Source organism: Athene noctua, chromosome 18 (assembly GCF_965140245.1).
Source record: "Athene noctua chromosome 18, bAthNoc1.hap1.1, whole genome shotgun sequence".
NCBI lineage: Eukaryota > Metazoa > Chordata > Aves > Strigiformes > Strigidae > Athene > Athene noctua.
The window spans coordinates 10345726-10373529 of record NC_134054.1 but is presented as its reverse complement, the minus strand read 5'-3'; the positions used below and the strand labels follow the sequence as shown (position 1 = coordinate 10373529).

At 36.5% G+C, this 27804-nt stretch overlaps 1 protein-coding gene across 6 annotated transcripts; it reads right to left on the bottom strand.

The window, feature by feature from the left end:
• Window positions 1-243: 243 nt before the first annotated feature.
• On the bottom strand, window positions 244-27475 carry RHOT1 (ras homolog family member T1). Of its 6 annotated transcripts, none has more exons than XM_074921631.1 (21): window positions 27327-27475; window positions 23524-23582; window positions 21223-21304; window positions 19966-20009; window positions 19136-19189; window positions 18720-18772; window positions 18072-18180; window positions 17426-17527; window positions 15863-15961; window positions 15328-15436; window positions 14290-14410; window positions 13549-13633; window positions 13033-13178; window positions 12319-12419; window positions 11938-12068; window positions 11517-11600; window positions 10637-10756; window positions 10099-10301; window positions 8658-8780; window positions 2867-3010; window positions 244-1391 (listed from the first exon to the last, which is right to left on the bottom strand). In XM_074921631.1, exons 1-21 carry the CDS (start codon window positions 27361-27363, stop codon window positions 1274-1276), a joined length of 2124 nt encoding a protein of 707 aa, XP_074777732.1. In that variant the 5' UTR covers window positions 27364-27475; the 3' UTR covers window positions 244-1273. The 6 variants fall into 6 exon arrangements, with proteins under 6 accessions (XP_074777732.1, XP_074777733.1, XP_074777735.1 ...); XM_074921632.1 differs by having other exon boundaries at window positions 10099-10298; XM_074921634.1 differs by lacking the exon at window positions 2867-3010.
• Window positions 27476-27804: the final 329 nt, after the last annotated feature.

The window sequence follows — 27804 nt, the reverse complement described above, 5'->3', positions numbered from 1 at the left end:
TTCTACTTTAAAATGTCACAGAATTCACTTTTGTCTTCTGATAAAAATCAGAATAAACCTCTAACAGAGGCAGCACAGTTGTAAGACAAACCAAAGAAGCTATACAACCAAGACATTTAAGTTCCAACAACTGAAGGCACTGACAGTATTCTCCTGGATAAAGAACAAGGTTTTGTAAGGACCACCTTTTGGGGCAGAAGAAGAGGGGGGAAAAAAAAAGAAAATAAAAAGGATAAACACAAACACAGTACACAGTCATTTTATTGAAATACCTGAAAAGGCCAGCAATGGAAAAATAGGTTTGTCATGAAGAATTAATGTTTGATTTACTTGATCATTAAAAAAGCTGTGTCTATAGGTAATTCTAGCCAGTTACAGAATGCACTGTGATCCATGCAACTAATATACTACAGTAGAATAGGCACTGTGTACTATTTCAGTTTTATCTTATACACAGCTTTCAACAGGTATGACTGACAGATGTGAGAAATTAAACAACGTTTTTTGAATTATAAACATTTATAATATACAAATTTGCTCATATGATTCATAAGGGTTATAAAACACAACATAGTGGAAAATGAAAAACACAAATTACACACAGCATATGATCCGGCAGTTTTTGAAGTTTACATTTTTCCTTTTAAAAGAAAAAAATCAGATTGCTAAATATATGTCACTGGTCATGTAACATACAAAATCATAGGCTGGGACAGCAACAGTGGCTTTTTCTTGAAATACAGTTAGTGGGGAAATTTGTTCATCATTTAAAAAGAATAGGTAAGAATGAAAATCACAAATTCTGCCTGGTACAGCTTATAGTCCAAAAAGATGAAGTCACTTCAGATGGATGTGAAATAAATAACCAATCCTTGAGGAAGTATGATTCTTGAGTTGAACCTATGCTACAGAAAATTAATTTCAACTATACACCAGTATGTCACCATGGTGAAACATCTAAGAACATTATTTTGAATAGCTTTTTGGGAAGCAATGTCTTACTGCTTTAATATGTACAGGTTATTTACAACAAATTCCCTTTTGGCCTCACAAGTTAAGCCATTTTAGCTGGCTGTTTGGATGCAATTCTTTTTTCCACGCATTATGCAATACTGGAGTTAGAGCTATAATTTAAAATAATCTTATGCATGAATTACAAATATTAATAAAGTAACTCTGCATATATAAATATTTCTAGCAGAATTTAAAGCATTCAGAATGTACATAAAAGTGGGGGGTTTATTTGGTAGGGCCAGATGTGTTTCTTCTCAGATCATCGTTGCTTTAATAACGCTTTGTACATAGCAAAACCCAAAACTGCAAAGACGGTAGCACCAAAACTTGCTCGGAGCCAAAACGTAGAGCTCTTGAGGTCCGCTTGTGTCACATGCCTAAAATTTAACACACATACAAAACCAGGTTAATTCCATGACAGGAATATCAGACAACTTGTGCTAAACTACTCTGCTTTTGGAAATTCATCACTACACTTGTCACAGGCAAGCAACTTACAATTCAGCCTTACAAGTACTTACACAGTCATTGTACTTTTCTTAAAAGCTTAGGATTTGATCTGCAGCCCTGATCACATTAGTAGATCTCACTAAAGTCAGACAGCTCACACAGCCAGAGAGAAATGCAGGAGCAGATCATTAGTCACGAATGTGGGGAGGGCAGTGTGTCTTCTTTGAGAGTACCAGCAAGCATTCAGAAAAGGAAAACAAAAATAGCTAGCAAATAATTAATAACCCACAGCGAGAACAACTCTGTCCAGCAAAATGCTTTTTTAAAATGTTGATTTCTGTTTTTTCCATGAAAAACTTTCTAGTCCTGTTGAATATCTACTTATACTTCTTCCAAAAAAAAAAGTTTACTGACAAGTAGCAAGTAATATTTTTCCAAAAGCTAGAATCAAAAGAAGGACCATTTGTAAATCCCTTTCTTCCCAGTACATTCACAAGAACAGCAATAGAAACAATCATCCAAAACCAAGCTGAAAGCTAAGAGAAAGTGCTAGTGAATCAAGCAGTGATGATGGCATCAACAGAAAAAGACAAGATGTAACAACGGTATGAAGTGACTGTATGACATAAAAAGCCACGTCTTGCATGACAGTAGAGACAGCCAATGACCCAACTCTCCCAAATACTGCAAGAAGTCTGTGAGCATGCTCAGTTAAACACGGCTAGCCATCCTCAAAAGTAGTCTCAAGTATGACAGCTTACCATAAAGCAGGAGCTACCATTTAAAATCAGTTATCATAAATGCCATAATTCAAAGCACAAAAAGTTCCTAAACAATATTAAAGGGTTTGTTTATTTGTTTGCTTTTAAGATATAACTTACAACAGAACTTCACTAGCTTAAGTATTTTAGCCTGTATTAAACATCACGGGTTACTCAGTAAAAGCTGCAGGAGTATTAAGTACAAGGAGCATACAGAGATCCTAAGCATACACGGTGCCCAAAAGAGTTCATATAGTGTGAACTGCAGAGCTACAGCACACAAGCTGTTTAATAAAGCAGGAATTGTTACTTGCTGTCAGAATACACAAAACCAGTTTAGGATACCCTTTAGTAGACATTTGCAGGAGCAACATAAGCTGCATAGATAATCAGTGTACTGTCATACCACATGCTGAAGAACAGGCTCTCTGGTGCACAAACAGCAAAACACAGCTGGTCTCTAAAAAAATCCTAATCTTATTTAAGAATATCTTGCTGGGTTATGGAACAGATCAAATTCATTAATTCCTGCAAGCCTTAGTTCTTCTACAGCTACTTTTAACAAACTCTCTGCAAACTGTCAAGTGGTTTGCTGAGGGGAAGAAAGGGAAAGGCAATGACCTTCGTTTGGCTGTCGTTACCTGTCTTCAAGTAAACGTGGACCAAGAGATGACTCCATGAAGATGGAATCTTCTACAGAGTTGACGGCGTGCACCTGCTGCATAATACTGCTCTCCTCGTCTGCTAACAGCATGGCCCCCAACTCATCTATGTAGGGTCTTAACCTTTTTACACACATGCACAGTTTGCAGTTCATAGCATGGCTCAACAACAGCATCTCAAATATGCTTAAATAACAAAGCCCAGAGAATTTATAATTTTTAGCCATCTAGCCCCTGATTCTTGTGCAGTTGTTAAAAACTTAGTGCTTGGGGAAAAACAGAAAAAAAAAAATGGAGTTTGTACTTCTGATGAACTAAGGAAAATATATGATTTTATGTAGCTAAATGCCATTGTTTTGAGGACAAAGAAAACTGCTTAAGAAACTGACTCTCTTCCCACTCCATCCCCAAAGCCTCAACTTTCACATGTCCACAGGATACTGCAATACTCCTGCACCATGCACACGAGCTAGAGTACCTGTGCTAAACGCACTGGAATGACTCCAACACATCAGCCCTAAAACTGACAAGATCTCATTACTGCTGGTAATTCAATTAAAGACTGTATTTTATCACTACATGTGGTGGGTTTTTTAATAAAAGACTATAAACCCTTCCTTGTCTTCAGATCTTTAAATTATAAAACTTATCTGTGTTATGTAAAATAAATCCTTTGTATGTGACATGGTTTTAATAGATTATGTGACAAGCTCCGTTGGGGGAGTATTTGTATAACAACTCTCAAGTTTAATTTGGTTAATTCAAATGCCCAACTATTTGTATAATTTAAAAAACATTCCTTTAAATGTGCAAATCACTGTTTAAATTGCAAATGAATGCTTTTACATTGCCTCATAAAGCACTCTCACATCTAGATTTTCTGATTCCTAGCTATAATTTGCCTTGTTTTGACTTTTGCACATGTCCGTATTTAATGGTATGCAAGTAACTTGCTGAGCATGCTTCATCCTTTTAAAAACAATTCATATATTCTCAGTCATGATAAAATCCTCTCTTCATGTCTAAAGGGAGAGTAAATTGACTCTGATCCCTTTTCTAAGCCTAACAGTAACAGACTCTTTCATTTAAATAAAGGAACTAAATCAAGGCAGGGATTTATCTTATAACCTCAAGGAAATGTACTGACTTCAATAAGAAATGATTAGGGCCCTCTGAACATTGCAGCCCAAAAATCCAGAGTCAAAAAATACTGAAATTCAGAACACTATGGATGCCTAATTGCTTTACATCTTTGAAAAAAACCCTCCAATTTTTCCTCCTTAAATGTTCTTTATGCTGTCATAAATTCAATTTTTCCAACTTTGATCCCTAATGTTGTTTAGCTGCCATTAAAGGAAAAAAAATCTGTCTGAACTAATAAAAAAGAATCAATGTTTCCAGCACAGGTTCTCTGACATAAAGTGGCTACGATGCAGAAAAACATTTCCTAATACATACTGAAAATTTCTACCTCTTCTATAGATAATGTTCATATTTTATTTCAGTGTGGCTGTGTTAATGAAACTAATTTTCACCAGTGGTAGAAATTACTATTGCTTTGCTAGTCAGAGAGTAACTCTGAATTCGAAAAACTATTCTCTCTGAGGGTAAAACATATATATGGATGTGCACATATACACACACACACAGTAGTAATCAGGACTCCATAAACGAAGATGTATTTGAAACTCTTATTAGTAACAAAAACTAGCTTTCAGATTTCCCAAATGGATTGAAGTGTGTATTTAATCATACGATTAGTTCCACATACATAAGAAAGTCTAGAAATCTTGCCTTTGGCATCAAATTCAGATTTTAATGCACGTTTTGGGAAAAAAAGACAGATTTTTATTCAACTATCCTTAATGGTGAGTTAAGTAACTTGTGACTTGTTGAATCTTTGAAATCTGTACACTCTTTCTTCTAGGAGGCTTTAACAACTCACAAGAAGTTTGCAGCATGCACTTATCAAGAGGTTAACTGAGCATGCTTGTCATGGTTACACACAGAAAACTGCTGAGTTATGGGCCAAGACTGACACTTTTCCCCATGTCAGCAGCAAAAGAATCCCAAATTTGGGAAGGTTTAACTTTAAGACTTTAAAACCATTCCTGCATTAATTACAAAAGCATTTTAAAAGCACGGTGGTGAGGCCAACAGACTAGTCACATGGCTACTCACACCAAAATTATAAGCAAGTTAATGCAGCCAGCAAGCGGCAGCAGCCCGCTCTGACAGAAAATAGGTTCTAACAATAAAATATAAGACACTGAATTCCAAAAACATCGCATAACAAGCGCAAGCTACTGCAGCTTCCCTTCAGGCACATACTTTCCTAGGATGTAGAACAACTCTAGCAGTTAGAATTTACCCCCCATGCATTAGTCATCTAAACTGAAAAGCTTATCTACAAAATCTAAAAAAAAAAATGTAAAATGCCAATTCAATATATTCTATTTGGAAAGAAATCAGCAGCTTTGCAAATTTCTACTCAGTATGGTGCGTTAAATAGTCAAAGAAAGAGGAAAATAGATAAGTAAAATATTGTAATACTGTCCTAATTTGGGGGACACTTAAGAATAGGGATAGATTTCAGCAATTAGGTTTAATGGCAATATACTGTAGTTTTGAAAAATAATCTGTGTCCACTGCACATGCTGAAAAATAAATCCTAGGTTATACTCTTAAAACTTTCCCATTATCACAGGAAAATGAAACTCTTGTCTTAATTTTAATTTTATGGAAGGAAGGTTTTCACAGAAAAAAATATTAGAAATAATTCCTAAAACAACCATGTTTTATATGCAAGTAGAACTTCACTTCTATTCCACAATATTTAAAAACTTAGAACAAAAACATGCTCTGAGAAGCCTCCCTCAATGAACAACACAATTTTCATGCATTTAGAATTATTTTATTTTGAAATGAACTTAGCTGACAGAAAAATGCCACTACTGTACAAGCAGAAAGCAACAAGTGAATGATTTAAAACCAAGAAAGCAGAAAAGCACACTTAAAATTGATGCTCTGGAGTTAAAAAAAAAAAAAAAAAAAGCCAAAAAGCCAAGCCCATCATTAAAGAAAGAATTAGAATGACATAAGCAGAAACCTTGCTTTTAAAAAGAGGTAAAACAATGTAGTAAAAAGAGATTAAGTGCCAGCCAGACAAATACAAATGAACACCTAAAGGAAAGAACAAATTAAAAATATAAAAATACTACAGGATAGTAACGAGTCTCATACATGCATTTATAGTACTTTGAATGCAGTGCCTTCTTCCTCAAAGAACCAATAAAGTGTGATCCTGGGTAGTTCAAACCAACAATCCCCTTCCTACACAATAAACTTCTCCAAACTGAACTTCCACATTTGTTGAACTTGCCTCCCTGATAGCCTACAGACCCTCGGGAGAGACTCTGAAGTTTGTCCGTAGACAAGAAACTCAAGGTGGGCATGAACAGGTTTTTCAGCTGCATAGAGGCAATGTTCTTCCTTTAATTACTAAGGTGGGAATATTCAAATGTGGTATTATAGTTTGCCTTGGTAACAGTGTTTAGGCGTTACTTAGCAACAAATAATACAAGAAGGGTCCAATCTGAAAAATTTCAGTTTACCTACTTCCACTGTCTAAAGATGCAGAACGGGAAGGGATCAGGAGAATAAACACCCTCGAGAAACCTCCTTTACCCATCAGTTACTTAACCTTTGCCCAACTACCTGACCTCATGGTAAACACTTGTAAAGGCAAAATAAGTTATATAAACTAACTACATAAGAAAATCCTTCTTGATTCAAATGCTTTCTCTAATTCAAATCACAAATAATTAAAAATGCATCGAAGGAGCTAACGTTTTTGAACAAGAAAACCATCTCTACCCTTCTAAGTCTACAATTAGGAGTTATTTCCTCTTGTTTACAGACATCTCAGCTCTACTATATATGCAGTTATACAGCAGTCCATGTACTGAATGGTCAATAATCTGTGGCAATGTGTTCAGCAAGGAAACGGCCTTGAAGAGCTAACTAGGAAGAGAGTTGGTAAGATGATGCGAGCATGCTGGAAACCTGCAACAAAACCTTAGTGAGTAACTGGATGACTACAGATAAAGAGATTCTAGCAAATAATTTTTCCTTTCTATAGGGTCAGTGGAAAAGTCTATGAGGAGTTCTCCTTACCTTGAATTACAGGCTTTTTTTAGGCAGTAGTAGATTCCTATGCTTATTCCACACTATCTAGTGACAAGTTGTGGAATGAGAGCATCCCAAGACTTCTCATGAGAAGGTTTCAATACCTTGAGTCCTTGACAGTATTTCAGAGGAATGAAGTGCAATGGCTAATGTAGGACTCAAAAAAACCACAGGCCCATACAAGGGAGAAACAAGCCATGACAGCTAATGTAACAACCCAAAAACATTCCAAAAAAAATGAGGATGCATTACAGAGGTGATTTCAGCCTCAATAACAAAGGTTTGAGATTTTCTAGTAGTGACTGCTCAATGAAGTTTTGAGTGACAATATGCAAAGAGATTGCTGTTTCAAAGGATTTTTGTCTAAGGGATAACTGCTGTAGAAGAGATGCAGCATGAACAGTCTCACTCATACCCAGTCTCTTCCTAAGCTAATGAGTTTTTCACCCTTCCCTGAACTCTCACTCTGTGACAACACTAAAATAACACTTTTATTTTAGATTAAAGTGGTATTTCACAAAGATGCTCAATACTGTAGGTGGGTGTATCAATAGGCCTCCTGTGTGTGTAACTGGCATTTAAAGGAAACAGCTGCTCTTATTTAGAACAGCTACATCTGAAAACAGTAAAAAGTAGTAACATATGTGGACCAGCAGCATGTCAGGATATTCTAACCATGGCCTTTAAATAAACACATTTATCAAAGTTGCCTCCAAGAATCACATTTATCGTATGCACCTCCAAGAAGGTTATAAAGGATGGAACCACTACACTACCAAAATTGTTCGGTTTGAACTCCCATTTGCTGGGGTGAGATGACAAGTGCTGAGGTGTTAGTATATCACGTGTGTCAAAAACTGCCTGTAGTACACACAAGACAAGGTATAACACTGTTTTCAATGCTGAAAACCAGTTATCTCTCTTTACCAATTGCTTTTTCCAAATTGTTTGCAAATGTTTAACCATTTACCACTTCTTACGTGTTGTGTTTTCTTCAGAGAGGAATTGGATGTTAAAAGCTCTAGGCTTTTTTACACAAAATATGCACTCTTTGTGCAAACCAAGCATAACATACAGAGAAATTCTATGAATTCCCAAATATCAAACAATTAGCAAATATAAACATGTAATATATTACACAATGCTGCTAGAGTCAAGCTGTGCCTTTATGAATATATTTGTGTAACTGGTATTTAAGAGGCACTACCTCTAATCAATACTACACAAACCTACAATGTCTCAAGTGAGACACGTTACACAGATTTACAGACACTACTTAACGTCCATTACCGGTTCCCTAAAAACAGTCCTCATTTCTCCACAGCATTTTTGCAATCACTAAGTGCCTGAATCAACTACCAAATTGGTAACGTTTCAAAGAAATCACTGGACTAAGCTCAAAAGACCAAAAGTACCTTCAAGTTAAACAAAGCTTGACAATTTCATGACAATTAGTAAAGTAAGTATCTGCCTATTTAGTGGATATGGACTGAAAAGTCTGCAGTATAAGGTTACCAATTGCTTTTTCAGAAAAACTTTATTTTAAAAGCACACCTGGTACCTAGTAAATAAAGTTAAGGACCTGTTAAGAACTGCAGTGAAGAGTTTGTTCTTTACAGATTGCAGCAAGTCTGAGTTGAGGAAGTTCTGACAGATGCAAAATGTACACCTGTTGCAGGCGCACATACAGCGTAACCGGGCATGGCTGCGAAAACACACAGAAGGACAGGAGTTGAAATCTTGCTCATAAAATCAGGTGCACATTAGGACTGTGCCACAACCGAGAGAGATTTAGGAATAAAAGGTACATTTGAATGAGTAAGGAGAGGAGGAAAAAAAAAATACACTGGGGAAGCAAGGGTACAACTACAGCTGTGCAGAATTTTAAGATTAGATGTTCTATGTCTTGGACATTTTGGTATTACCACCATACATAGATCATAATAGCAAAGCACAAACATGAATGAAAATGTTTGCTGAATTTATTTAAGTTTGTAAGGAAAGCATCTAAAGGCTTCTGAGTATGTCTGCACAGCAATAGATAACACCCCTTTTTCAAAGGAAAGTAAGCCACATTTTCTACCATTGGAATGCACACTTTACAAAGTGACAGTTACCTCTACCTTTCCCACCCTAACAAAAACACATGCTTGAAAAACTAAGGGAGAAGCAAGAATATCAATATGACAAGACATTTGGTCAGTGCTACACTTTAGTGGTTTCCCAGTATTCCAGCGCTACAAAATAAATACAAGAGAACAAAAACAAAACAAAAGCTTTACAAATCTAATTCAATAAATTCAAACATTAAAAACAACCCCTATTATTTTGGGTGAAAGTGACATTAGTTCTATTTAATTTAAAGCAAATGTCAGCTGTCATACTAGACTCCATCTGCTGTAATATTTACATAGTTCAACACCATATTAAAAGCTCTACCCACCAAAAAGAGATGCAAAGTGAGCTTAGCAACAGTGAGATGTACAGTGAAGAAGAACATGAGCTTAAGTATCTTCTATCTGAAGCCCAAAAGGTGTTTATATAGAAATTCTATTAAATAACGTTAAGATCTATCAGATTAATGAACTGAAGCACCTAGTAATAAACCTCCTGAAAATAAAAAAGCTTCAAGCAGTGCATTAGGGGAACTGTTGTTCTCTAAGGAGTGTTGTAACCGTCAAAGTGTCTCAAAAATACCAATATATGAATATTGACATATTGAATTATGTATCCGCAGTAAGGACAGAACAGAACCCTACTTATTCATTGGAATTTGCATCAGGAGCTGCATGAAGTAGTGTATTCTTTTAAACATACCTTAGCAACAATAGCTGACACTGGTTTAGATTTGGATACAAAGCAACTTCTCAATTTGAAATAATGTGTAATTCTGCTCAGGTCACTTACATCTCTCTGTTGCTAATTCTCAGTGAGGCAGTTCCATCCTTGTGGCTAACAATGACATGCAGTGGTGTTGTGCATGACCCATGCAGTATGGAAAATGTAACAGTTCAAGTACTTACGGATACATTGCCATAGTTGTCAGTTTAACAAAGATATCCTTACTCGGCACATCAACTGTATTACAAGTAAAGGCTTGAGGTGGAGGCATTTTGTGTTTTTTGCAGAACTCAGCAGGAGAAATACTATATTCCTGTCTAACTTCATGCAAGTCAGACTTTGCAGCTACCACCAAGCATGGTATTCTGCTATCCATGAAGTGCTGCTGCAAATTTAAAGAAAAAAGTGAAAGAAACAGTGTACGATCCATCCAACCTGGAACAGCCTGAGTTGAACTGTTTGCCACAGCATTAAGATGTATTCATTGCACTGAAGTCTGCTTCAGATAGAAGCAGAACGTTTTATATAGACAAGGAGACATTAGCTTTGTATGAATAACAAAACTGCATTTTTAATGAATCAGCCATATATAAACCAGCACTTGTAAATAAAATGTCTTTTAAACACTAGAACTTGTGTATAGGACCAGTAACAGACACTGAATATTTTGCCAGTGTAAAGATATGAATGTAAAGGTTTGTACATATGAACTATACAAACCTTAAAAATCCTGGCACAGTACTCAAAGGACTTAGGGTTACTGACATCATATACCAGGCAGACAGCATCACATATGGTTTCAGCATCAGTTAAAAATTCAGAGTCACTGACATCATGTAGCTGGAAAAAAAGATGGTCCAAGAGGAAGAAAAGCTTTGTTATTATACAGTTAAAGGAATTTTATAACTTTTTCTCATAATTTTTATGGCTCATTCTAATGTATTCTTAGAACTAATGGACTGACAACAGGCAGAATTAATGAAAAAGAAATAGTAGGAATTTACTATACAACGAGCATATGTGAGCTGTTAACATCACATCTGCAGGCAATCACAACCTCAGCATAAAAAAATTACATTTACTTTAACACAAAGTCTTAGATTCCCACAGAAACTGGCATTTATCCTACAGAGGAAAACCGCAGGACTAGATCTTGAAAAACAAAGAAAGGTATCATATTATCATAAAAGAAAACACAGAATGGAATGAGCTTTAAATAATCTGTTTCACCCACTGAAGAGTAACTTTAGCCATCCTAAATCACCCTACATGACAGATTCTTCTTCACTGAATAGGTAGATTGCTTGCTACTAATTAATTATATGTTATAATTTGATGCCCTGCAGCATAATGGACTATGTTCTGTACAATTTAGGTCAAGGTTTCAAAAATAACAGGTCCTGAACAGGTCCAGTTTAAAGTATTAGCAATATATAAAACCAGAAGTTATTTGAGCTGGAAAAGGGCGGGGGGGGGGGGGAAATTCGCAGTTATGAAGAAAGCACAATTAAAACTGAAATTTGTTTGCAGAAGGCTCTGAATAATTCATTGAATTCTAAGATTAACCAGTCATATGCAAACAATAATGAGGCAACCTTACCAGCAAGTATTTTTCCTGTCCGTATACATAGACTGTATTAATGGCATAGTAAGATTTGTGTTCTGCACGTATCTGCCTCTGTCTCTGAAAAAGCACAAGTTCATGTTAGTCCACAGCAACTTGCCCCTTTAGGTTAGATTTGAACAGCTCTTTTACTCCATTTATTAATGAATGAAAATTACAGTAACCTGTGGTTTATTTTGCAAGTAAAGGCATAGCTCTAACATGTACAATTATTGCATGCAATAGCCATTTGTCTATATGCTAACTAAAAAAATTTCCCTTTTCCAATAATTCCATATTCCCTTATAGAACTCTCCAAACTCAGTAATAATCACCCAAGCTCTAAGATCAGTTGGTTTTGCTGTTGAACTTTAACTCAAAAGCATATCTAGGTGAATAGAAGCAAAAGGTTTCTTACTATTAGATTTCTTCCAAGAAGAGCTTGAAGAACTCCACTTTTCCCACAGCCTTTCATTCCAACAACATTGCACCGGAAAACATTTCTCTGAGTCTGTTTTTTCTGGAGGTCTATCTTTTTATCTCTTGTTACTTTTGAAAAAACACAAAAATTTTTCACAAGATGTACGTGCATGTATGTATGTGAAAACATGAAATAATTGTCCACTTACACTAAAATGCACACAAACCGATCAAAAATATTGAAACAAAGGTTTGACTTGAGCAGAAAGTAAAAAAGAGTGTATGCGAAAAGAGACAGATCCTTTGTCTAAAGAATTTATTCTTGAGCAGATTTCTAAATTTGAATTCCTAAGTTATACCAAATTTTTCATTTTATTACCTGTAATAGCTGATGCTTGAGATTCTTGTTCTGCAAGTATCGAGTAGCCCAAATAACCCAGGTACTCCAGGCAACGCTGTACATCTAAGTACGTGGTTAGTCTAGCAGAAGGGACAAAAACAATTTTCTAAATTGTTAGCACCTGTGATACCGATCTTACAGTACTGAAACAATTTTTTCCTATCTTCAGATTGATATGCTAGAAGTATTCCTGGCACTATATAGTACTGAAAGACAAAGCCCTCTGAAGGTAAATGGTGGCAACTTCACCAGTCTTAAGTCAGCAAAACACTATGAAGGCAGTACTTGCCAAGGCCTATCAACCTACACTTAGCAAACGTTTTCCTAATTTTCTGTATTTTTATTAGGAAATAAATACTCATTATCAAACATCATAATCATTATCAAACATCATTATACCTACCATCTCTAAAGAGAACAAACAGAAATAAGTATTTTGACAAGTTTCAGGGTGATTTCCACAGTTTGAAGAGACACTTCTTCACAGTTAGCACTAAATACGGGCCAAATCCTGAACAGGTGATAATGACTGTCTGAAGATTAGGCCACAGGATGGCTACAAAAACATGACTGCTTAGGTTAACTTTCAATTATTAAACTTCCACTCTTTCTACTAGGTTTTTAAGATCAATCTACAAACACATTATCATACCCAAAGTTCTCATCTAGTAAAATGTTACGCGTCACACTTACGTCCACTGAGAAAGAAACCCTTGGTATGTAATCCACCCCCTTTCATTTGTACAAACAGTGTTGTTAACATCAGGTCCCCATGGCATATAAGGGAAGACTTTGAACAAATCTTTCAGCTCATCAGGAGACAAAGCACAATCTCTATCCTGAAAACAAGCATATGATATGAGACATAAATCTCTGAATTCATATCTGTTCTAAATTGATATTTTCTTGCTGTGCGCTTGAAAGATTCAAGAAACTGGCTCTAAGAAACTGCTCTTTTTAATCTTGTTCTTTTCTTGTTTTAAAATGACTAAATATATGAGCTAGTTAAAAAAAAATCTGGTAGTACAACTATACCTGCCAACTCTCCTTGTAGATGGAAGTATAAGCAGCAGGCTAGTTTTGACCGCATAGCTTAAGTCAGAACCAGTTTCTGAATGAAATGACATATCCACACTTTTTGCTAGCAAAACTGCTAGCAAACTAAGGCTCTTAAGTATAAGGGGACACACACTCAAATTAAAAGCTTACCAAATCATGTTTATCAAAAATACTTTGAAGAAACAAGTATGCATGATGATTTAGTTCTGTTGTGCAGTCTGGAGGAATTTTTAGCCTGTTCATTGAAAACAAAACAAATACAAGAAGTGTTAAGTGTGTTTATGAAATATAGAAAATTAAAACTCAAAATACAGACTTTATGTATTACAACATTTAGTATTTGACCTTTGCATCTAGTTTTAGTAATTTATCTTTAAAGAGATCAAAGCACATACTTTTTATTAGGAGTGTCTTTATATTACATGTTATATAAATAGAAAGTAATCAGGGATTTGGGAGGTTTTTTGTTTGTTTTTTTGTGGGATTTTTTGTGGCTTAATGGAAAACTATGCAATTACATTTTTGAAAAGACAGAGTTGGTTGATCTCAACTTTTTCACTTGGGCATTTACAAAGGATCTCAAGTGCTATGAAAATACTGACAAGCCTTTTCTAATTCATTGCCACCACATACAATAAGCAGCTGCTCAAACTCATGTTCCAGTTTTGTATTAAGTGTCTCTTCTTGTCATCTTTCTTGTACAGAGAGACAGCAGTATACGGTTTGGCACAAGAGACAGTTCTTCCTTTGTAATTTTTGGCTGGTAGGCCATAAAGTAAGGGAGATACTTGATGTAACCATGTGTTAAATAAACACACTACGATAACCCTTTCCTCCTGCTAAAGCAGGAAGCAGCATAAATTAAATGCAAGTTAAAAAAGCGATACATACGGAGGAAACAGGTACTCTGGTGTAAGCTCTAAGTCATCGTCATATCCAAATCGACGTAAAACCGTCCAAGTTGTTTCATGTCTTCCTCGCTGAATGAAAAGTGTGTGTAGAAAAAGAAAACCTAAAAATCAAATGACGACATCTTAGGGCCCTGAAATGCTTTATCTGCTACAAGTATTTTTAACAGAATCAGAGTGAAAACAAAAAAGCTTGAAATACACATTCAGAGATTTTAAACCTCCTGGGTGACATTACAGCATTATCTACCCAGACTGAGGGTTCAGAAATCATGTTATTTGTAAAAGTGTGCTTCAAAGAACTGTTTCCTTAAAACAACCCACTTGGTTCTCTGTTGTTTGCTTCTTTCAGTACTAGCATTTTAGAAGCACTTAGCTGTATGAAAATAAAGACAACAATATTTTCAACAACGCAAAACAGTGAGCCTTAGCAAGAAGCCTGCAGAGTAGTCTCATGAAGACTGCCTTTAGTTTTCCTGTACCAAAGTAACTGGGTAGGATTTTTGTTTAGCGCTTTCCAGGGCTTAATGAACACTGAGATTTCTCTGTTTAGTAAGGTGATGCCACTCCTTACAATTTCTCATGAGTCCTACGTAAGCTCCACAACCAAAGCAGTTATACTGATGCTCAGAAAGAAAAAAAATTGTCTTCCTCCATTTTTGCCATATGCCCTGAGCAAGTCTGTACAACATAGCTGTTAAAATGCTGACAGACGCCACACCTTGCTGACAAGTGTTGCAGACAGGGAGCCTAGAGACAAGATGCAGATTTATCTAGAAGACAATCTCTTTTCAATCAGTTTACTTATTTAGATTCCAAGCTCTGTAACAAGAAGACAGACCTTATTCACCCCGTTATTCCCCATTTTAATCATCCTTTGATACCATACTGCCACTACACCCAGCTCTTTTACTCTAAAAGAATCAAGACAGAGACCATATTCCAAAAGACCAGCTTATTTATGTAAGAAGGATTATCAACTGTATAAAGACAAGTCTTTTAAGAGTTAAACAAGGCTTACCTTTTAATGTTAATCCATTATCTGCAACTCCATCACTTAGGTTTTTCCTGACTACATTCTTTACATCTTCCAGAGCTTGAGGTGCCAGTGGTGTATTAAAACAAATTCTCTAACAAAACCCAAAAAGAACACATCAGGACCACTGGCTACTAAGCTGGACAAACAGCATGTCCTGTATGAAATGCAGCCTTAAAAATTCTGATAAGCCAGTAAAGGACAATTCAATTTCTTAGTGGAAATAAAGGTGTACAAACTTTATTTTATTTTTAAATACAAGTATTGGGGCTTCTACATGTAAATTTTTTATTTTTTTAAAATTTTGCTCTTGAACTAGAACTTGAATAATGGTTAGAAATAAAATTAATATCATTTGTTTTTATGGATCTATTTTTTTATGCTGCACTTGAGACTTTCAATATTTAGACCCCGTTCCCTTTCAATTGACCTTACTATAGTTCCATCAAAACCAATAACTTCTTTTTCCTAGAATTATAGTTCAACTATTAAACATGGTGAAAAGATAAGCAAGAGTTACCTGAAAGAAGTTGAGCTCTGCATCATTGAGAGTACCATCGTTATCCTGGTCAGAAATTCTGAAAATGCGAGTGAGTGCTTTAATACAGGCAGGTTTCATCTAAGGAATAAAAGAAAGTTCAGCATCTTTCTAGGCTTGAATATAAAAAGATTACACTGAATGACATCAGTCAGCTCAATCACATTAGAACAAATACTAGCCTTCATTTTACATTTTTAGAACAGAGACATTCATACACACATATACAAAAACAAAGAACAAGAGAAAACAAAATCTTGATCTAGCAAATTTATATCCATAACTTTAAAGCAATTATTCCACATTAAATGATTTTCTATTCAATTATTAGAAGAGCCTCAAGTTCTTCACAAGTGGAAGGTGGGATTACTTAAGCTATTAAAAAAAAAAAAATCAGTTCTCTAAGTTCAGTCTTATTGCTACAGAAAGCTTTAAAAAGCAACTGAATTTTTTTTTTCCCCCTAACATTTCTTGGTAGGGAAAAAAAAAAGTGGCCCTGCAATCCCAGTTTGTTGCAAAAATAAACGGCTCTAGAACTACAGTCAACTCTTTCTAAACAAGCACACTATCTCTATGCACCATTGCAGCTATGGCTTCAGAAGGCTTCAAACATCAAATACTGAAAATCTTCACAGGACTCATTAATCTACCAGGCAAAGCATTGATCATATGGACTATCTCTATGACAAAAGAATTGCTAGGATACCTTCCGAGTGAAGGAAGAGACACACTGGTAATTCTCTCCCAACAACTACAGTGATGATGGACTCTTCTCTTCACAGAAGTCAGATTGCATAGAGATTGGTTTTGGAAAACTCAAAAGATTTCAGCACAACAATTTTATCACAACATTACTAACTCATAAAGATGATTCTGATGGAAGAAATCAAAACAGGGTTATTCTCTGATTCTCTACTTAACATTTATGATTGAAGCAACTTTCCTACTGCCCAATACTTCATGGGGGTTATGTTTAAAGATTTTATTTGTATTTTCCCATTAAATTAATGGTGGGGTTTTTTTTAAAAAAAAAACCACCAAAACTCTCCTTCATAATATTCTAAGCTAACTACCTGGGATACTTAAACACCAGCCATATCACTTGTTTTTTATCCCTTCTGCCAAAGTCTCACGATATGCTCAGAAAAGTTCTTTCCCTTACATCAGGCCAAGTCTGGAGCATTTTCCCTGAAATAAATGAAGTTACTCTGAAATGTATATCTAAAGGAGAACGGAATTGAACACATGATTTTGTTCACATTACATTTGGCTTAAAGCCATTCCCAAAGCTTCTAATTTTACTTAGCAGTTCACATGGGCAACAAAAAACTGTCTTCATTGCTTTGAATGAAGGGGAAAGACAGACTGGATTAGAACAACACAAAACAATCACCATGGTTCTGGAATCTAATGCTTCACATTTGAGGCTAGGGTGGCGGTAACAGAACACACTAAGAAATGTAAAAATCCACTGAAAAGGAAAGAACAGGAAAGTGATTAACTCCCCTCCCCTATTATTTGATCTTAGAATCTATGTATAAATACCTCTTTCTCCTCTGGGCAATAAAGAGGACCTGTAGGATGTAGAACAGCTTTCTGTGCATAATAAAATAGCTCAGATATATTCTTCAAGTTTTTGGCTGAACACTGAAAGAGAAATCCTTATATTGATTAGGTAGTTTCTTGACTATCTGGTGAATTCTTCTGAAATTTAAGCAAGCATCAAACTTTTAAAGATCTAGCCCCCTCTTGTGGGTACAGTGCTGTTTTGGAAAAAAAGACATTTAGCCCCTGTACCTGTTCAGTAATTGAGAAAGGAAGTCTCACTACAGGTTGCTGTCATACCAAGAATGGAAATCAAAAAGTTTTATCTAGTTTAAAGAAAAAAAATCCACAGATATTAATTCAATTTTTAATCCTTTGCAGACATCTGTCTGGCTTAATATTAAAACACTTGCTAAAGAAAGGGTGTGAGGAGGCTCTATATATTAGAAGAATTTGAAAATAACATTTGATTATACAATAGTGTAATCTTCTCTAAAGAAAAATAATATAAACTTACCATGATAATAACTTATATTTGAAATATTTTGGAAAAAAAAAATCACCTTTTCTGTTAAAAAGTTGCCATACATGCTTGGCAAGAATGTATTTTTTGTTACTCATTCTAACTTCAGAAAATCTTGCATACCTCTACACATGTTTCTATCTCTGTATATTGATTCATAATGGGAAGGATAGTTTCCATACTGCTATATTCCACTAGATCAGACTTGTTTCCAACTAATATAAGAGGCAGCCTGAAAACAAAAAAAGGTTAAGACCTTTAAAGACAGAGGGATAAAAGATCTATCTTATTTAGCATTCTACCTCCCACCAGAAATCATTATTTTTGTGATGTAATGAAATATCACTGGCAGCCAACAGACAAAACTAAATTATAGCAGTTTTAAGTAAATTGTTTTGATATACACTTACACAGAAATGTACTTGCTGATACTACAAAAACCACACAGTTAAATATACAAGTAACTAATCATGTTGTTATTACACAAAACCAGTCTCAGCAGAAAAGACATATAGACCATGTAGCCAAAACCAGTTATACCATAACAAATATAAACACACCTGGTAAAAGCTGCCCATGAAATTCAAAATAAATAGCATTGCTGGCATATGTAACAGACCTACATACTTTAAATCTCTTGTTGCTTGGGACTTCTTACATAAACTTTAGGTTTAGAATTTGATTTTCTTAAACAATTAACATCCTCAACACTGTCCATTGACACCCATCGATGTGCAGCCTAATTCACACTTCTCATCTTTACTTATGCACCTGCTATCTTTGTCTGTCCTTTCATTGATGAGAGGAATCCATCGACTTGTTACCTAAAGAGGGATTAAAAACAAACATGAAAAATACATTTTCAAATTTAATGGCTGAACTGTGCAGAAGTTCAACTACAATTGTTGCTGCTTCTTTCCCAAGACACATACATTTACCCACAAAGAAGGCAATAAATAAAAACTGGAGTTGATTAATAGGCAACCTTGTCAGATAACCGAAATCACTGAAAACTCAGATGTTGAAATGGACCAGAAACAATAATACATCTGTATATTCTCTTAACAACTTGATCTCAAACACCACCTTATGCATTTTAAATGTCCAATACTTTCTTCAGCCTGCCAACAATTAACAGTGTGCAAGTTACATCTCAAGCAATAACTGGATAAAATGTGTTACCATACCTTATCAATAGAATTCTTGTTGTTAACAGCATATACTATACAAATCACATTTGCCTAAAATGAAAGAAAAGGAAAGGCATGGAGTTCCACTGTTTAGAGTCTCTAGAGCAACAGAGACAAGAACCACACGTTACAACATCAGAGTAAGAACTGTTCTACCATTAGGCAAAAAAACTGTGTCCCTGACTTGTGTAAGCTATCTGTAGCATGAACAACAGTGTAAGCCAAAAATTTTATATGTTGAGGAGTACCAAAAAGCCTGTCTTGCAGTGTGACATTCACAGCTTATGCCTGCAGATAGACCTATGCTACTAAGAAATCTAAACTGAAGAATCATAATTTGCAGCCTCCACTCAAGTACCAAACCAAATGCCAGAAATGGAACATAACACCATGACAGACTGTACAGAAGATGTGCAAAGGTGCTCAGAAAGAACTGAAAATAGGAAATAGAAGAAATTACAAAACTACCAAGAATCCCATGCTATTCATAACAGAAAGAATCAAGACGGATCTTTCCAGGGTAGGATTACTTCTTTACAAAAACTGTCAATCCCTTGGCCTACTGATGAACAGATATTTAGGTTCTGTCCTTTCACCTGAAGGACAAAGCTCAACGTACCAACACAGTGGTGGTAACTACTCTTCTTAAATAGAGGAAGGTTTACTATAGCACAGGGCACAAAACAAGAAGAAATGCCAAGGAAGAAGCAGCAAGAGACGGGTTTTTTCTTCAATCCAAACTGAAGCCCATCTAATGAAGAGAATTTAAAAGGAAAGATTTCTCCAAAAGCAAAACTATTTTCTAGTAAACACTGAAGTACACTTACCTGTGATATTTCATGGTAAAGCTGCTCATCACTTTGCTCTGCTTCTGCATTCAACAGAATAAGCCATTCATTAATATTAAACATTTTTGCAAAGAAAACTGAAAAAACTTATGAAACTGATCTAGAGTATTTCACAATGCTTGTCAGACAGCCTTGTTATTTAAACATCTTTTCATAAAATGCATTGAAGAGTGCTTCTGCTGTAACAATAATGAAATTGATCCATTAACTCGCAAGACAGAAAGTCTCTTGTACACAAGGTTTTTAGCAGCTATCTCAAAGAGGAATACTTATGTTTGTAGACAGGTTCTCTCCGGAATGAGTCATAGTTTGTATTCCTCTACATTTATCAGCAGCCCCTTCCTGGGATAATAAGTAGCAATATTGTTCTATAACGTAAATTTTTGCAACAGAATATGGCATACATTAATTTTACTGCAGCGTCAATGATTTTTTTTTTTGTGAGACCAAGCTTCTGTTAACCAAATCTATGAAACATTTAATCCAATAGAAAGAAAAACTCAAACAAAACCCAAAAGCTCAAGTCCAACAGAAAAAAAATACACATTATTTATTTGTTCCAAATAGTAAACACACCAGATACTTCCTCAGCAGTGGTGGGAGAGAGAAGGCAGGATGGTATCTAGTAACGTGGCCTAATTCTTGACCTCCATTATAAATGGTGGAAGGATTTTTCTAGCTGTGCAACAGTTACACGTATGTTTACAATAACATATGAACCTTGATACTGAGCCTATTTATCTATTCAGTAAGGTCAAGGAGATGAGAATATATCAAAGAAGAAAAATACAAAATATGAAACTGACACAAAAGGATAAGGTGTCCAACTTAAAAATTCAGAAAAACACAGAACATAAGGTACATAAAGTCTCCTGAATCTCAGTAAATTCTTCACTGGAAGAAAGAAAAAATAGTTCTAAATTCCATGAAAGTACCTACTTTTGTCTGAACGTGTAAGTATGTCTGTCACACAAAGAACACCAACTTCACTGGAATACTGCTACAATTGCCTTTCATAGAAGTACCAACAGTAGTTAACGTTAGGCTTTGAATTAGCAGGACCAGCCATCATCGCCATCTGAATTAGTTTTATTCCAGGAGTTTCTACTTTAATCTAGTCTTTTCCTACATGTAGCTTTGGTCCCATATCTGTATGGCTGTTAAAGAGGCCACTGAGTGAGATAGAACAGTCTGTGCCAAATCCGTCAAACAGTAATGGTATCGTGTAGTCCTTACCTGAATAATCCACTATGTGGGTTGGCACTCTTTCGGGGGTGACATCAGCTGGAATGGTGATTTCTTCAGCTCGTGGTGGAACCTTGGGTTGTAAAGAAACAGCAAGAAAAAGCCTTTAAAGACAATCCAGAAAATCCAGACTGTCAAAAAAAGCCATATACTATAACATACCTATTAGTCAGCTTCAGATAGAACAACTTACTAGTAGTTCAAGTACTTCTGGGTTTTTTGCAAAAAATCACTGCTACTTTCTGTCTTTATTAGTCTGCTTACTAAGGAACTTCCTGCATGCTTTGCAAGAAAGCAATGTTGTCAAGGGATTCAAATTTGCTTTTACAGAACTCAAATCTGCTATATCCAACCATCTATACAGAACTGCTATAATAGTGAAAACTATAAACAAAACCTGAATGGCAATTTACTTTAAAGAAAAATATCATATAAATAAAAGATCTAAGATTTGGGGAGTTACCAAATTCAACCAATTAGATCAGAGGCTACACATTCTTTATCAGGAGAGTAACATCAGAGTTAGCATGCCATTAGTGACAAATTGAATATTATTTAACCTATGTTTAAATGTTTTAATTTTTGCACAAGATATACTGATTTCAGTGGGAGTAGGATCAAGATAAGAACTACTCCTGCGAACAGTGCACGAGTTGTTAAAAAAAATATTCAAGGCAAACAAGCATGACAGACAAAATACAAGTCTCAATTTTTACATAATCACAACCTGACAACTTTCCTGCTTCTGACAGAGTGCTAAACATTAAGTTCAGAAAAGCCTGCAAAGCATGATACCAATAAAAACTGTGTTCTGCAAAATACTGTAAACTAGCTATCATCGCCAGCCATTTTTTCCAAAGAACACTAACCCATATTCAGGAAGAATCAACTTAAACCTGATTTTAATGGAAACTTCCTGCACAGCTATTCATTGCCTTTTACCTGCTGGCACTGAAACTTCACAATACTTTTGCTTTCTTTTAGTAAAAAAAAAAAAGGAAAAAGAAAAGCCAATCACCAGAAGAATGGCTCTTTGTAAAGCTTCAGGCTCTACTTATACTTTCATCAAGAATGATTACTGATAATACCCAGTATGTTAAACACTATTTTGAAGTCTGAAATGTCTGTCACACAGACCCACATAGTTCTGATCTGCACAACCTCCCTGCAGGAATTGTACATATCTCTTTCAGCAGTTTATATAGGATGCAGTATTTTTTGGAAAGTTTTTTCTGTAATTTCAGGCAGATTTTGTGTCATACACAAATCATGTTTTTTCTCTGAACAAGAATTTAGAGAAATATTCTAGATTATATTGCAGGAAGAAGCTGAGAAGTGAAGAGGCCTACAATTCATTAAATACAAGGCCTACAATTCATTAAATACATCAACAAACAACCTGCCAAAGGAATGGGTCCCCAAGCAGTTTAAGAACAAACAGAAAGTGATACCTGCAAGGTTGGGAACTAAATTCAATTATGTTAACAATCTAATCTTGAATCATGAACCGTGGTAACCTACTGATTTGCATTAAACACGGCGCAGTGTAGATTCAAAGAAGAGCACATGATGTCTATTTTAAGACTTGTGATCAGAAGAAATAAACATTCATGTTTATATGTAAAAAGCTTAACTATTTGCAGCAGCTGCAGTTCTTTTCATGGTATAAAGAACTATGCGCTGCTTTTAAAGGAATAAAATGTAGAAGTAGCTTTACTCTCACATTGGAAGAAGGCAGAGTTTTCAGCTTTTTTTACTTCAGAATAGTCAGTAAAACATTCTTCAAAAATGTGAGTAAAGGCAATGTCTCAGTTACAAAAAATGGCCAATTATAAGTTATACGATGTGACTTTTTAATTCCTCATTCATTTTGCAATCTACTTGTTCTACTGTAGTTCTTAACTACAACTTTGGAAAAAAAAAATTGGAGGGTCTTGCCTCTTTCAGCACCTTCCTATTTATGAGTCTCCGATATTGAAATATGCTGCCAGTTATGACCAGTTTCAACTGCTTAAAAAAACTAACACTTCTCAGATATCAAAAAATTAGTTTAATTAACCATGTGATAAACAAAGGAACTTAGAGAAAATTTAAATTCCTAATCTTCACACAGAGATATATTTAAGCTAACCTACCTCACTCTTTCAGAAGTCATCATTACAGTTTTAGACTTTTATTTTTTTTCCTGAATAGGAAACATTATGTTAAAGCAGAGCTTATTAACTTACTCTTTGAAAAAAATTATACAACAGGATAGATATAAAACTTAGAAAACAAATAAGGATGCTCTACCTCTTCTGGAAATTCTTCACTGACAAGAGACATAATTAGTGATGTCTTCCCAACTCTGGCTGCAAAAGCATTAAAAACAGAGATTAGATAACGCGGCTTTGTTACACTCAGTAGTGGCATCCCATCTTAAAATGGGAAGTATTTAAAAAACATTTTCCAATTGACCATGTTAAAGGCTTTTTATCTGTTGTTTAAACTTACTAAATATGGATGACAGCAATTCTCTCATAATTCTTTTATTGTAAAACCTTAGGATCCATTTCACACTTCTGCCTTTCATCCAGAAGGGAATCAAATCCTGCTATCTTACACAAAAGAACTGGCAGGTTTTAACCTTACTACAGAACACTTGAGCAAACAAGAATTCAAAACAAACTAGAAATGCATTAATAAAACTTAATAAATAGAAACAAAGAAAGCACAAATAAAGGAATTTAGCAGTTAACTATTTTTATAGTATTTTTGATAAAATTACTGTGCTTCAGTCTTAAACTACCAAGGATAAGAGCTGGACAAGACTCTACCATGAATGGACAAAGTCTCCACGAACTAGCTTGACTACTTTGAAAGTGCAAGAGTATAATCTTGATACAAATGAGCTGTCTCCCACAAAAAGTGAAAAAAAAGCAAACCACCAACCCTTCTAAAGTCACAGTTTTCTTAATCCAAGAAGAATAATATAATCTCAGCTTCAACATTCAACTCTCTTTGACCAGTTGACCTGCAAAGTTCAGACTTCTGATATCACAGTTGGATTTCTTGGTTTTGAGAATTTTTAATGTGCCTATTTAAAATGAAGAGTTGGTAACTTTTCTCAGGGTTCTCCTCCCTCCAAAAACCTCCGTCTGTCAACTTCTCGTTCCTTTGATAGTCTTGAAGGACTACTATTGCTTTGTTTTTGACATTTCTTAAAAACCAAGACGTTCAGATTCAAATATTATCAGGATTGTGTATTTCTGACAGCCCTCAGTTCACGTGAAAACAGATTTAATCCTGGACATACAGCATCTTCACTAGCATGCATGTTTTATCAACCAAGATGTTGCTCGTAGTCTGAGCCTCAATGACTGTTCCTACTGAAAACAGTATAAAACATCACCAATTGACAGAAGTTGTTTTGCTGATATCACTACATTTACACTTGTCTATTTAACTGTATATAACTCTGAATACGGGAGGAAGAAGAGATTAAACTGTACAACTGGTTTTGTGCAGAAAATGGTGTTACTGAACTGATGATCTAGTCCTTATCCAAGTCTATTTTTGGCATAGTAACAAAGGGCCTTCTGACATCCAGAAATAAAAGGTTCTCTTCATCACGGTAAGTTAAAGAGTAGTTATTACAAAATGATGAAAAAAAAAGTTATCCTGGGGAGGAAGACTTTTGTTTTCCTTAGGGAGAACAGTTGTAAATCCTTCCCCAGAGGTATTAGCTGGACAGCAGTAAGATGCACGTTTCTTAACAGAAATGTGGTTGTGTTTTCATCAAAGATATGAGCTAAAACCATAATTTATGCTGCCAGGTGATCTCCTGCATAGATTACATCTTAAATTTCACCCTGACAGAATCAAAAGAACATTAAAAGCCCTCCTACTTCCATAGATAAGTACTTTCCTGAGGCAAGTTATTAAATAATTACTGAAAATAGTGCAGCGTATTTTGCATCTAAGTCAGCTTTAATTTGAAACAGTGACACAACATGTTGGCTTTGCAGATATAGAAACTCATTTCATTAATTTTATGTGACTGAAAATAGAAGATTACAGACTGCTGGTTAGTAAAAATACTCAGTATTCATAAGCTTCCAATACACTTCCAAGTGTTCTAAAGTTTTTTTAAATGAAAATCCATAGGTTCAAGTGTAGAGATTTCATTTACTTTGCTTGAATCTAGGTCAATCATTTGCCTTCACAATTCTGTTTATAGTTTTAGAAATAGCAGGCTAAACAATATCGCCTGACTATGATGAAGAAAACAGCACAGCACTTTGTGATAATTAACTCATCTTTTTCCTCCTATATATGTCTTTTAGGTCATGCTGCATAAAACAACATGCTGAACACATTCTGAAAATTATTGGCTATTAAAAATTCATGTTTGCACTACAGATACTAGGACTAAAACAACCTTAAATCTAAAACATGGACCACTGGGGATGAAAAAAAAAAAAGTTGTGTTTCAGAACAGGCTTAAAACAAGGTCTTCCCATGATATTTCAGAGTCTGAACCTGATGGTCTGCTCTCATCTAGCAAGTACTACAGGGTCTAAACTAACTTGTGGTTTCAGACTAATAGATATAAAAGACATGTATACAATAGAGAACTAACAGTATAAGTGATGTTTTTTATAAAACAAGTTTCTCCCTTCTGTTCATTACAATTCCAACAAAAATATAAAGATGCTCACAATCTCTGATGTGTGTCACATACTATATGTTGCTATATTTAAGAGGCCTGTATCTGTGAAATTTTCAGTTGAACATTGTGAACTTAACTGCTAAAGCAAAGCACCTGTTACACCTGTACGTAAACCACTGTATAGAGCCATTCAGAACACACCATTACCAAAGAAAGTAAGATAAATTAGGTATATATTCCAAAGAGGAATTCAACTGTGTATTCAAGTGCGCAAATACATTTCTAAATAAACTGAGTCTTGTAAAACTAGTCAAATACAAGCTTAACGAGTTAACTCCTCCTGCATAGTACCATCTCCCTGAAGATTGCTCTCGAAAGTCATAGAGGATCTTTCTAGGCAGTACAGACAGAGCCAACCTGCACTATAAAATAACTATATAAACTGTACTATAAATATATATGAGGTACTCAATTCTCAGAAAAGTTTTGGTAGTAGTACTACATTCTCAGTATAACTAAGTAATTTTACTAATAACACTTTGTAATTACTTTGTATTCTTTTCTTGAGAGGAACTTAAAGCACACTTCACAAACTAACAAAACAGAACCTCCTTGTTGCTATTTACATCAGTAAGAAACTGTATCGTTAAAAGCCTAACCACTTATTTGAGTACTTAAGTGGGAACTTATGGAAATAATTTTAGGAACATACGAAAAAACAGACGCGCCGTAACTCTGACATGCATACAAATACATGCTGTTTATTCAAGGTCATATAGTAACTGAATGGCAGAGCAGGGATCTGGACTCCCTGGCCCTGTCTTAGCCACAAATCTATAACGACCTCGAGCACATCTGGACACTGATTTCCAAACTCAGTAAACAGGAAAGATTTAAGTCTGGTTTCCACAAAACAAAAACAAAAACAAAACAAAAAAAACTAAATAACAAGAAAAAGGTTTAAACAGGACGTGGCCAAACACAGGGCAAGAATTTCATCCCAGTTTCATCTCCAGGGACGTCCAAGAAGCAGACCAACTCCACAAACTGACTTCCCTGCTGCGAGCTCGGTATCCAGCGAAGGGAGGCGGGAGGAGGGAGCTCCCGGCCGACCGCACACAGGCTCCCGGGCCCGCCGGCGCGTCCCTCCCGCCGCTGTACCCCAGCCCGCCGCGGTCACGGAGCGCCCAACGCCGACCTCTGCCAGCCACGCAGGGCCGGGGCTCCCCTCCTCTCCCGGGCGCCCTGGGCCGGGCTCGCCGCCCCAAGGCGAAGGAGCCCGGAGAGGGATGAGGGACCCCCAGCCCGTCCCGCAGCACCAGGGCGATGTGACAGCCGGCGGCATGGCGACAGCAGCTCCCCCTCACCCCGGCGGCCCCCGCCCTGCCCCACAGCCTCGGCCCCCGCCCTGCCCCGGGGCCGGCCCGGCCCCTCCCGCACTCACGTTCTCCCACCAGCAGGATCCTCACGTCCTTCTTCATGGCCCCGCTGCCTGGCCCCGGCGCGGGGCGGCTCACATCGGGCTCGGCGGGGGCAGCGGAGCCGCTGAGGCCTGGAATCCCCTCACGCCGCGACCCCCCCCCGCCGCGAAGCGGGCAGCCTACGGCGGCGCGCGAGGGACAGCCCGGGTAGCGGCGGCTCGCGCGCCTGCGTGCGGCTGCGCGGGGCGCCGGAGGCCGCGCGCCGCCCTGAGGCGATTGGCGCCGCCGTCCCTGGGAGCGCGGGCGGGAAATCCCGCGGGCGGCCGGGCCCCTCCGAGGGGCAGCGCCGCGACTCCGCTTTGTGCCGCTACGGAGCCGGGATTTAGAGTTCAGGCGCTGTAATGAAACGGTGCTGGCTGCAGCGGTGCTACCGCCCAGCGAGTGCGTCCGCCCAGGAATACATCCGAGGCGAGAGAACGCACTCCCTTTCAAATTGTGTGG

What these genes read in the sequence shown, in the direction of transcription:
- RHOT1 (XM_074921631.1), bottom strand. Translation starts at nt 27,363, where the DNA reads ATGAAGAAGGACGTGAGGATCCTGCTGGTGGGAGAAC. An exon ending in AGGACAGACAAAGATAGCAG is followed by an intron (nt 18,181 to 18,719) that starts GTGCATAAGTAA and finishes TTTTGTTTTCAG; the next exon opens with GCTGCCTCTTATATTAGTTG. An exon ending in CCAGAGTACCTGTTTCCTCC is followed by an intron (nt 13,634 to 14,289) that starts GTATGTATCGCT and finishes TTCAATGAACAG; the next exon opens with GCTAAAAATTCCTCCAGACT.